At 41.8% G+C, this 12211-nt stretch overlaps 1 protein-coding gene across 19 annotated transcripts in view; it reads right to left on the bottom strand.

Moving 5' to 3' along the window:
• CAMK2B (calcium/calmodulin dependent protein kinase II beta) overlaps nucleotides 1-12211 on the bottom strand; it is a 210428-nt gene that overhangs the window by 83356 nt on the left and 114861 nt on the right. For 15 of the 19 annotated variants that reach the window (XM_087706256.1, XM_087706265.1, XM_087706266.1 and 12 more), the window contains one exon: nucleotides 11057-11122. In XM_087706256.1, coding sequence (XP_087562382.1) covers nucleotides 11057-11122 — 66 coding nt within the window. Of the gene's footprint in view, nucleotides 1-197; nucleotides 271-11056; nucleotides 11123-12211 lie in introns of all 19 variants that reach the window. The other 4 variants (XM_087706258.1, XM_087706263.1, XM_087706274.1 and 1 more) reach the window with 1 other exon arrangement.

Raw genomic sequence — 12211 nt, 5'->3', positions numbered from 1 at the left:
AGAGGAGAAGGATATAGCCATGCAGGTTCAAGGTGGAAAGAAACCATCTCTGAATAATTGCCCACCCCATATGCCAAACCAGAAAAGGAAGCTGGCACTGCGAAGCCCCAGACCTGGCCAGGTTCAATTTATTATGGCAGTGCTCTATCCTCCCAAACCCCACATTCTAAGAGGGCGAAAGGCATATGTATACTGACCTTCAAATCCCTGTGCACAATGGCATAGTGGTGAATGTAAGTTACGCTTTCTAATATCTGATGGATACAGTGACTGCAAAACAAAACGGGAAGGAAAGGAGGGGAGAGAAGGGGTGGGTGGGGAAGAAGGGGGAGGCCGACACAACAGGGGTTGGGAGGGCGAGGAGGAACCACACACAGAAGAGGAGCAGCAGGGAGGAAAGAGAGAGAGAGAGAGAGAGGGAGAGAAAGAGAGAGAGAGAGAGAAGAGGACAAGAAGGAAGGATGGAGAGATTACCCAAACAGAATGGAGTGGAGACAGTAACATAAATATGCATGGCAGGAAATCAAAATCAGGGATTCCAAAGGAGTGCAGGGAAGGGAACGAACCACAGGACAGATGGACAGACAGAAAGGGACAGGGGGCAGGGGGGAGATATGGGAGAACGAGAGAGAAGGAGAGAAACAAATGTTGTGAAAGCTCAGAGACCACAGCAGGGTTATCACAAGGTGAGTGCAGGTCAGCAACTGTTAATGGCACCATAAACTGTGCCCAGTCAGGGTGTGAGAATGGGGAAGCCAAGCTAGACAGCGGAGTTCCCCTTCTCTTCCAACCAAGGATGTTTAGGAGGACTGAAGTGGTTGTGCAAATCAGCCCAATATTAAGGGTGAAAAGCCTCCCCACCCCACATTTTCTAAAAGAGGCACTTGGCATTCAGAGACCCTTTAAGGGGCTGCAGTTCAGAAGCCATCTGAAAAGAGAAGGGAGGAACAGTCTACCAGGTAGTGAAGGGAGGAGGAGGAGGAAATCCATGAATTCGACTTTTGCAACTTTTAAAAAAATTGACTTTTTTTTGTCAAAAGCACTGAGGCGCTCCCAGGTTGTAAGGATTATTCAGTAACATCACAAATGTACTGGAGATGTCCAGTGGAAAGCTCCTTTCATGTCTCCGGCAGGAGCTGGAGTGAAGGACAAGAGCTCAACCCTGCCCCATGGCAGCTCTCTGGTCTCGACCGCACACTTACTAATCTCCTGCCCAGTGTTCCAATCACTTGAGCCACCGTGCTGCTATGAATTTGACTCAGAAGCAGTCAAAAACACCTATTGTCATGACCTGATAAAGTAGGGGCTTCCATACCTGTAAACTATATTATCTAACCGTACCTACAACCTCATCAGCTGCTCGTTGTTTAGATTTCCTTCTGAACAGCTCACCTGGGTCCAGCTAATGTAGCACTATTTCAAGTGGGGAAGGAAAGAGGACACTCCCATGTTCCATACAAAAAGCTAGCGGTGACAGCATGGTTTAGATTACCCATGGGACATAATAGGAGTTGTTCATACTTGTATATCAGGGGTGTCAAGCTCGATTTCATTGAGAGTTGCATCAGGGTTGTGTTTGACCTGGGGGGGGGGCTGGGGGCATGGCCAGCTTTATGTCACACCTATCACGGATGCCGGTGGTAGCCTGAGTACTTTGACAGCGAAAGCAGGCTCCCGAGCTCCATTTTTGGCTGCAATGGCCTCCTGCAACTCTCTGCCATTAAAAACGGAGCTCAGCTTTCATTACACCAACCTGTGTCTTTCCAGTAATAGTGCAGTCTTATGTCTCTTGCCATTTGTGGCATTAGTATTCTGGTTATTTCTTAGTAAGTTTTATATGGACTTCTCTTCGCAATTTATTGCTTATTGCATATCTTGTATAAGCTCAAAACCCTCCATCTGCTTCTTCAATCAGCTTATTTTGGTTATCACTAATGCTTCTGACAAAATTTCTCTCCTTAGTTCCATCAATTCTTCTCTCTTTTCTTCTTCTATACTTTGAAATATGGGGTAGAACTCCAGTCCATCTATCTCCCTTTTCCATATTCCACTCTTTCCATTTCCAACCACGCTCAGTTCACTATCAGTATCAACAATTTTCTTGTCTCCTTGTTTATTTTTTCCTTCAGTTTTTAGAACTCCGTTCCGGAGCTGTACAACTTCAGCAGCTTCAATGGCTGCGCTTCTGTTGCCGGCAAAAATAGATTCTCCTGGATCAATCAGGGACTTTGCAGTGTCCCTGAGATCAGCAGGACGTACTCCTCCCTGTCGCCGTCTCTTCGGGATGGTTTAGGTCCAAAAGGATCGTCCAGTGGCAAAAGTATCAACTGCAATCTTGGAGCTCCAAGATCGCACATCGTGTCGTTGCGATGTCAGCTCCTCCTTTTCACAGGTAGAGGGGTCACAGGAGGCCGTGGCAGCTGAAAATGGCACTTGGGGGCCCATTTTTTTCTGGCAGAAGCACCATGGGCTGGTCCTTCACTGTTTTTAGGGCAATCCCATGGGCCAGATCTAAGTACCCCGTGGGCCAGATGTGGCCCACAGGTCTTGAGTTTGACACCCCTGCTGTATATGGACAAGACTTACGATAGGTACATCACTCGATCCCACTCATTGAGACTCATTAGTCCAACCTAATGTTCTGAGTGTAGATTCTTTCTCTTTGTCTCTTTCAATCCTAGCCTAATTCAATGTACGCTCTTCTAGGTGCTACCATGCTTCTATGGATTTGTCTCTCTCCCTCCAGGAATCTATTAATGGAAATCCTAATTTGATCCATCACTGCCCCTTCTTCCCCAGGCCTGTGCTTCTCATATGAGAGACCATTCCAGTCAACCTCTGTAGTTTTACTAATACTTTTGTAGATAGCTCATAAGAAGAGCTAAAAGCTACATGAAGGCAAAAAAATAAATAAATCCTTAAGACAATTTGTTCCAGCAAGAATTGCTAGACAACAGTTCTCAAAATTCTTTTTAGCTTTCTGATGGCTAAAGATTCCAGGTGCATCAACCGTAAGTGCCATATTGGGCAATGCTGATAAAATTCTTATTAATGAGTACAGATTTGCATAATATTTTTTTGTTAAATTTGCAGCTACTGATACCTTGGTAGGGTAAATGTCTTCAAGGTTATGTTGATATCTGCACTCCAGCACTGAGGACTTTCTTTAACAATACCTCTCCCTAGTAATAGAGTTTAGATAAAATATTGTAAACAATTAGGTGGCATCAGATCACATCCGTGAACATTCTCCCACGTCAAATCTTTCCTATTAATAGAAAGACCAGTCAGTTTTCTCCCAGGAGAAAAATGCTGATATTAGGCATGTTCCAACACATAATCCTCCAGCTACAATATGTAGTGGTATTGTCAAGGAAGGGCTGTACATCTGGCAGTTCTGAATATGTGCTTTAGTTCTACGTGGTGGGTTAGGCTATGAGCTTAACGGTGTGCATCCTATTCTGATGCTCGCAGAATATTTGGATACCATCTGGAAGGTCAATGGATGAACCTTTTCCGAATCTCTTGCTCCAATTTGCTCTGCCACTTGCTTTAGAGAACTCCTGCAATGAACTTGGGCTTAAAAAGCAATGAAAACTCTGCTATAGATACAAGCGGTAGACAGCAAGATTCCATTTCAAAAGTAAAAAAAACACAGAGGACATGAGGTTGGCAAATGGGAAACAGTCACTGATTTTAATTACTCTCTCTCATCATCATCCTAGCACTCTCCAGACATTATATACTATAGTTCTTCTGACCCCTGACCACTGGACGTCCAAGTAGACATGAGGGCAGTTGTAGTTCAAAGCATGAATGAACTTGAGACCATTCAGTTGGACAGCACAGCAGCCAATTAAATATTCTGCAGTTGTTCTGGGTTTCAGGCCCATCAAGGTACATAGCCAGCAGTAAGGGATAATCCAAAACATCCAGAGGTCATCGGGTTGTCTACCTCTACTTTAACTGAAACCTCAACACAGATACCTCCACGCGACCTATTAGATCTCATCGATTAGGCCTCCTCAGAGTTCCATCTGCCGGTCAATGCCGACTGGCAACCACGCAGAGGAGAGCCTTCTCGGTGGCAGCTCCGACCCTATGGAACGATCTCCCCGTGGAGATTCATACCCTCACCACCCTCCAGACCTTCCGCACAGCCCTCAGAAACTGGCTATCCCGTCAGGCCTGGGGCTAAGACTGTAACCTGCCCGAATGGTATGAATGTTGTGTTTTAATTATGTATTGTCTTATATGTTAAAAGTTTGTTTTTCCCCCCCCCTCCCTTTTTGGTTGTGAGCCGCCCTGAGTCCCCCCAGGGAAAAGGGCGGCATATAAATAAACTTCTACAATCTACTCTCAGTCTAAACAAAAGCAAATTTCCCCACTGACAACACCACCTTGGTAACCTTCCCCTTCACCAACCCTGCCCACCAAGGAACATTAAGTTTTAACAGGCAACAGCAACCTTAATAATCAAGGAGAAGACAGAAGCTGGCCATAAACGGGAGGAAGCCTAAATTATATTATGTTAGTCCAGAAGAACATGGACAATGGCACACAATGGTCTTTTTAAATGCAGAAATAAGACCTTTGACCATTTGAACTGGACTTTCTTGTTTAAATTTTGGGAAGATACAAATTTGATGTGGGGGGGGGAGATTATAGAAAGGGTGAAATTGATCTATACTTCATAGGTGGCCAAATAATTGTTTATATGGATTTAACCAAACCTTGTAATATACAAAATGGAACAAGGCAAGGTTATCCATTGTTCCCCTTTATTTATTTCAGTTCTTGAAATATACAGTAGAATAGAGACATAAAGACAAGATGAGAGAATCATGGACATAAAGATTAAAAAAAGAGTTATACAAATTAAGAGTATTTGTGGATGACTTGGTTCTGCTTTTAGCAAACCTTTCAAAGTGAATTGGACTTTTAGTGAATAAATTAAAAGAATTTGGGGGTTTAGCGGGTTTTAAGATTAATAAACGGAATACTAAAATGTTAACAAAAAAGTGAAGATACAAGATCAAACAGAATTAATGAATAAAATGAGGTTTAACATTGAGAAAATAAAATACTTGACTATTACGATGACAAGTATGAATTGTGTGTTATTTCAAAATAACTATGTTAAGACATGGAATGAAGTTTAAAAAGGCATGTTATGTTGGGATAAAGTATAATGGTTACTGTTGGAGAAAATTTCTGTGATTAAGATGAATGTTTTGCCTAGAACGTTATTTGTGTTTCAATAATAATTGTCTTGACAATTGATATACCATTTAAACAGCAACAAAAGGATATATCTAGATTTGTTTGGTAGGGGGGAAATTCTAAATATTATATATGGTATTATAAGATGCAAAGGAAAAGGGGGATTGGGTCTACCAGATTTCAAATTATACTTTGCAGCTGTTAATTTGTTGCTGTTAAAGTGGATGTTGTTAAGAAATAGAAGGCTGTTGGAGCCAGAAGAACATTATCTGAGATTTGGATGGCACAAATATCTATCATATGACAAAGCTAAGAGTAAATGTAGATTTCATAAATCATTATGTCAGGTGGTCTATTTTTAGAGTATGAAATAAATAAATCTAGGTTATGCCCAAAAATACCTTTATGGCTGTCAGCTAAGAAGCATTTTATAGATGAGAAACGATAAGTAAACATACATGTTTAACTTATTGTGATATACTAGGATTTTCTCAAGGAGACAGTAAAGTAAAATTAAGAGAAGATTTGACAATGGAAGGATATATTTGTCAATGGTTTTCCTATGCCCGATTATTAGAAAGATTTAAAATGTATTAAAGATTTTACAGTTTTGAACAATGGAAGAGTGACTTTGAAATGGAATTATGTGCCAATGAGATGATTATGCTATTGTTAAAAAGTATCAATTTTTATTGAAATATGAGACAGAAGAACAAGCAAAAGAATGTATACTAAAATGAGCTAAATATTTTGGTTACACTAAACAAATGGATCAACAGGAAAATGTGTGGCGGAAAGAATTGAAATTTAATTATATTCTAGTGTTAAAAGAATTTTTTATAAACAATGTACCATTAGTATTTGTCACCAGAGAAATCATCTAGAACACAGGTGTCAAACTCACCATGTCATGTGGCCCCCACATGACATATCACTTATTTTTTCCCTTTGCAGAGTTGGGTGGGCATGGTCTGTGCATGACACATCACCAGTTTGACACCCCTGATCTAGAATGCATAAAGGGTACTTCAAATTTATGCTGGAAATGTGAACAACACGAAGACATGTTTTATCATGTGTGGTGGATGTTTTTTAAAAAAAGATACAAATACATACAGAAGATTTCAACTAATTCAGAAGATTTTAAAGTCTAACAATCAATTAAATCAGAAGCTTTTCTTTTGGAATTAATGGACAAACATCTAGGAAAAAAACATGGAATATTGTTTTTATATATGGCAACTGCAGCGAGATTATTATATCCCCAAATTGGAAGGATTCTACATCACTCACAATGGAGGAATGGTTGGTGAAGATAATGGAATTTCCAAAGTTGACCAAAATGACTTCCTTGGTTAGAGAAAACATAATATCTACATTTATGGCTGACTGGAAACTCGTTGCAGATTTTTTGTTGTTGCATGAAACAGGAAAAAAAGGCACAAAGAACTTTGGTTTTGAAGACTAGAAAATAAAATTAAATAACAGAAAAAAGGTGAGGGTTTTTTTAAAAATTGTAATATAAGAGAGAACTTCGTAATCATATTGATATTAGCTGCAGAAGAAAATGGAAGCTTTTTCTTTTAATTTCTTTTCTTGCTGCTCTTTTGTGTTCTCTGTTTTCTTTAGTCTGTATTAGTTTGCGTTACTTTTTATTTTCTCTTTACAATTTCTTGATAAAAGCGGCACATAAGATACGACACAATCACAAACTGAGGATTCCATCTGGGGACTCCTTCAGTTCACATCTACATGACAACTGAGTGGAGTGATTAAGTTAGTAAGTGGAGTTATTAAGAAAAAAACAAAGCATATATTATTACAAAACTTAGTTTATACGCAGGGAACACGCATCGCCCTAAGTTTTCTCTTGCTGTGGTTTGTTGAACAAGCTAAAATAGCTTGGTTCATACATGATGTGAAGCACGCAAGGGCTATCCTGGCAAGCAATGTCAAAACTCAGCAATCCAGTGGTTCAACCAAGCCACTTGGGGTTCCTCCAATAGTTTTGTGAAACTACAAGTGAGAGCCAACTTGTTCATAAAATGCATGTTTTAATCATTCACATGTGCTTGAATTACATCCTAGCCCATTGAACCTCTTTTGGTCCTGACCTCTTGGACAAAGTCTCTCATATTTGTCGGAAATGGTATAGGGTTTCCTGCAGGGGGTTGGACTAGAAGACCTCCAAGGTCCCTTCCAACTCTGCTATTGTATTGTATTGTATTTTGGTAAGTCTGCCTGGCCCACCACACCTTGATGCATGTGAGTAGCTTGCTTGTGTTATTTCCTTAACTCACTGCATAGGTTTTATCACTCCTGTTCTTAATTCAGTTTTTGGGGGTATTATGCTATTAGCTGTACCTAACCTTTCTCCAAGGCTAACTGACTATAAATGCTGGAACTGGTATCACATACTAATCTGTCAATGTTCAGCTCTTTTTTCAAAAGAACAGAATAGATCAGAATAACACAATAGGAAGGGACTTAGCAGATCTTCTAGTCCAACCCTCTGCTCAGCCAGGAATCCCTACACCAGTTCAGACAAATCTCTTTTTAAAAACTTCCAGTGTTGGGGCATTCACAACTTCTAGAGGTTTCACTGTTTCACTGATTAATTTCTCTAATTGTCAGGAAATTTCTCTTTAGTTCTAGGTTGCTCCTCTCCTTGATTAGTTTTCATCCAACCCTCAGGTGCTTTGGAGAATAGCTTGGCTCCCTCTTCTTTGTGGCAACCCCTGAGATATTGGAACACTGCCATAATGTCATCCCAATCCTTCTTTTCATTAAACAAGACATACCCAATTCCAGCAACCATTCTTTGTATGTTTTAGCCTCCAGTCCCCTCATCATCTCTGTTGCTCTTCTCTGCACTCTTTCTAGAGTCTCAACATTTTTTTACATCACGTCGACCAAAGCTGGATGCAGTATTCCAAGTGTGGCCTTACCAAGGCATTATAAAGTAGAATTAACACTTCATGTGGTCTTGATTCTATTCCTCTGTTAATGCAGCCTAGAACAGAGTTGGCTTTTTGGGGGCTAAAGAGAACATTGCTTAATTTGGGCAAGAGATAGCAGACTAAAGAGGAGGTTTCTATGGCAGTATTTCTCAACCTTGGCAACTTTAAGATGTATGAACTGCAACTCCCAGAATTCTCCAGACAGCTGGAGAAGAAGTCCATACATCTCAAAGTTGACAAGGCTGAAAAACACTCTTTTAAAGCATCATCTGGCTTTGCAAGATGTGAAGGTGGATCAAGTTCATAGATTGGATTTGGAACAGTGCTGGCCTTTGGCAATCACCTTGCGCGCACACGAATTTCTGCCTTCCTACTTAAAGTTCCAATGTACTTAGCAGGGCTGTTCTGAAGGCAAATACAGATAGTCCTCAACTTATGACCACAATTTAGCCCAAATTTATGTTGCTAAGTGAGAAATCTGTTATGTGAATTTTGCCCCATTCTACGACTTTTCTCGCCACATTTGTTAAGCAAATCAATGCAGTTCTTAAATTAGTACCCTGTTTCCCTGAAAATAAGCCCTCCCTGAAAATATTGCAACTCAGCAGCAGCCATGAAGTGATCATGCTTGCCACCTCCTGCACTTCAAAAATAATAAGACCTCCCTGAAAATAAGGCCAAGTGTTTATTTCAGGGGTCAAAAGAAAATAAGACCCTGTCTTATTTTCGGAGAAACAGGGTAACACATTTGGTTAAGTGAATCGGGTTTCCGCATTGACTTTTGCTTGTCAGAAGGTCGCAAAAGGGGATCACGTGACTCCCGAGATACTGCATCCGTCACAAATATGAGTTAAATGTCAAGCATCCACATGTAAATCACGTGACCTGCAATGGGGATGCTTCAATGGTCATAAATGAGAAAAATGGTCATAAAGTTCCTTTTTTTCAGTGTCGTCATAACTTTTGAACGGTCGCCAAATGAACTGTTGTAAGTCAAGGACTACCTGTATTTAGGATTAATAGAGGATGCTTTTCTATCACTAGGCCATTCTTTATGGGAAGGAAACCATCATGAGAAAGGATCTAAGGTTTTCATGCAGGGTTACCATCAAATCAGAGGTGCTTAAGCAAAACACAAGATATTATTTTCATGATGTATACTGGACTATGATTGTCCCAGGATTACTATTCTAAGGAGCATACAATATCAAATACACCGGGCTGGGATTTATAGTAGAATTATTCTGCACTCCTGTGGTTATTTCTTTCATCACTGCAGCAGTGGAGGAACAAGATAGGAAAGGAACAATGTAGGAAAATTGGAATTGTGTGGGAAGAATTACACCTGATTCTAAACCTTGGGATTGCTATGGCTTCCCTCTCTTAGAAAGTCTTCATTGCTAAATGTCTAGAACACTTGGGAAATGGGCAATCAGGTTTCTTAATTCAAAGCAGAAATAGCTTCACAATGTATTTCTTCATGTTCATGCCTTGGTCAACAATCTCTTGTTATGAAAGCTATAGCAATAGCAATAGTTAGACTTATATACCGCTTCATAGGGCTTTCAGCCCTCTCTAAGCGGTTTACAGAGTCAGCATATTGCCCCCAACAACAATCCGGGTCCTCATTTTACCCACCTCGGAAGGATGGAAGGCTGAGTCAACCTTGAGCCGGTGAGATTTGAATAGCCGAACTGCTGAACTGCAGTCAGCTGAAGTAGCCTGCAGTGCTGCATTTAACCACTGCGCCACCTCGGCTCTTGGTTTAAATTGACATCTGAATTTCTTGGTTTTTGAATTATCTCTTTGGTACCTCCTGCTGCCTCCTCAGCCTTTGCTCCTCTACACCACTCCAAAGGCTGGAACTCCTTCCAATCTAGGTTGGCAAACTTCAGGCACCCAGCTGTCATTGTATGGTAGCGATGAACGTTTCTCAAATGCAACTCTTGTTTTGTAATTTGGTGGCCCTGGTGCGTCAACTCCCGAAGCTCTTTGCTAATGACCGACACTTTGCCCAGCAAACCCTAATTTCAATTCTGTCCCATCCAATTTTGTATTCCTTATGGCCAATAGTCCTGCATCCTTGCACACCCCCAGTTCTTACCCCAACTATTCCTGGTTAGACTACATCTGCAAAAGAGACCATACAACCTCCAAACCAGCCTAGAGCAATAAAAATCTCTCTACGGTTGAAGTAGGATGAGAAAGTAAAAGTGTGAAAACACTAACAACAGCTTCCTTTATAAGAAGGCTAAGACCCCATTTGAATCTGAGATACTCGACCACAGATTAAGCCTTGTTGGTAGTAGTGGGAGCACACTCCAGCCACCCCAGTCAAACTTCTCTCACCTGTCACACTTCCTTTAGCAAAGAACGGAGCTGGTAGCTGGGGAGTGACCTGCTCTGATGAAAGTCCATTTGGGAAAGAGAGCATCCTTAAATGATCAGATGCACTGAGAGTGCTTGCATCTTATATAAACGGGAGGGCAGGGGAGGCAGAGGATGAAACCAGGATAGGTGCATCTCTTCTCACCCTGCAATGCCTCTTCTCCACAACTATGAGGTGAACTATGTAACCAAGTGCAGCAGTCCAAGAGTGCATGGGAGGGTTGGCTGGCATTGTATGAGGCAATGGGGCACATTATGGCAACCACTGGTGCCAAAGGATGTGAGAATGTCTCTGCAACCATGTGGAATCTTTTGAATGCAACCATGAGGCTTCAACCCCCTCCCCCCCCAACCTCCCTGATCACAGATGGGTTCATAATTCACAGGTTCAAGCAGGAGTGGGATCTGGGAACAGGGAGAGGGGGTGGGGCTGGAGGAGGGAGAAGGATGGAGGGAGGACAAGTGGATGTGGAGTTACCGCTCACCTTGCATCAGCTTCACTGTAGTATTCTCTGGCAACAATGTCTTCGAAGAGCTCACCACCCGTGACCCTGGAAGGGGACACAAAGGAGATTTCAACCAAAGTTTGACATTCGTCAATAGCACATGTGGAGAGTATAACACTGTCAGCCCTTCCCAGCAGACCAGGCTAGGAAGTTCAAGGTATACATGCCAATACTACTTTAATGAGGAAAGTTATGGGACAAAATTTGCAATGCTGCATGTAATTCTCCCTACCCTATCCCTTTATCTGCATGAGAACAAGAAAGGGTCTTCCCAAAAGTGCTTTTTCAAAAGATAACTGGACTTTCTTTGTTTTTGTTTGAAGATGTTTTGTTCTCATCCAAGAAGCTTCTTCAGAACTGAGAAGCGGAAACGTCTTCAAGCGAAAACAAACTCCAGTTGCCTTTTGAAAAAGCACCTTTGGGACAACCATGACTTGGATGACTGAGAATCTCCATAGACAAGAAGGGTCTTGTCTGAGAAACTTTCTCATGTTATACCGTATATACTCAAGTATAAGCCGAGTTTTTCAGCCCACTTTTTGGGCTGAAAAAAGCCGCCTCGGCTTATACTCGAGTCAGTGAAAAATTTGCCCGAAATGGAGGAGAAAAAGGGGCGGGGCCATGCCGCTGGGTGACGCTCGTGAATGGCCTGGCGCCCCTGTGAGTTTCCCCTCCCTTTGTGTCAGTTTGCCACGCAGCGCGCAGCGCACCATCCCCCCTCCTCACGTTCTAATGTAATGCAGGGCTATCTTACGATTCCCCTTCCTCCCCCTCCTGCCGCTCTGCAACGATGTCCCACCTCCTCCTTGTTATGGCAAGCAGCCACATAGCGATGTCCCACCTCCTCTGGTACAGTGATCCAATGATAGGAATCACTGTGCCGTGTGTCATAGGAGGCGGGAGATCGCTCCCGCGGCTGCACGGGACATCATCATCACAGCGGGACATCATCATCATGAGGTGAGTGAAGTATTTCATTGAATACACCGGTAAAAAAATCTATTTTTATTTTTGAAATTTACCAGTAGCTGCTGCATTTCCCACCCTAGGCTTATACTCGAGTCAATAACTTTTCCAGTTTTTTGTGGTAAAATTAGGTGCCTCGGCTTATATTCGGGCCGACCTATACTCGAG

The sequence above is a fragment of the Thamnophis sirtalis genome, unplaced genomic scaffold (genome assembly GCF_051295495.1).
Source record: "Thamnophis sirtalis isolate CommonGarterSnake01/CBP01778 unplaced genomic scaffold, rThaSir2_p1.2 scaffold_2, whole genome shotgun sequence".
NCBI lineage: Eukaryota > Metazoa > Chordata > Lepidosauria > Squamata > Natricidae > Thamnophis > Thamnophis sirtalis.
Note: the sequence above shows the minus strand (reverse complement) of the source record. Positions and strands in the feature narration are given on the sequence as shown.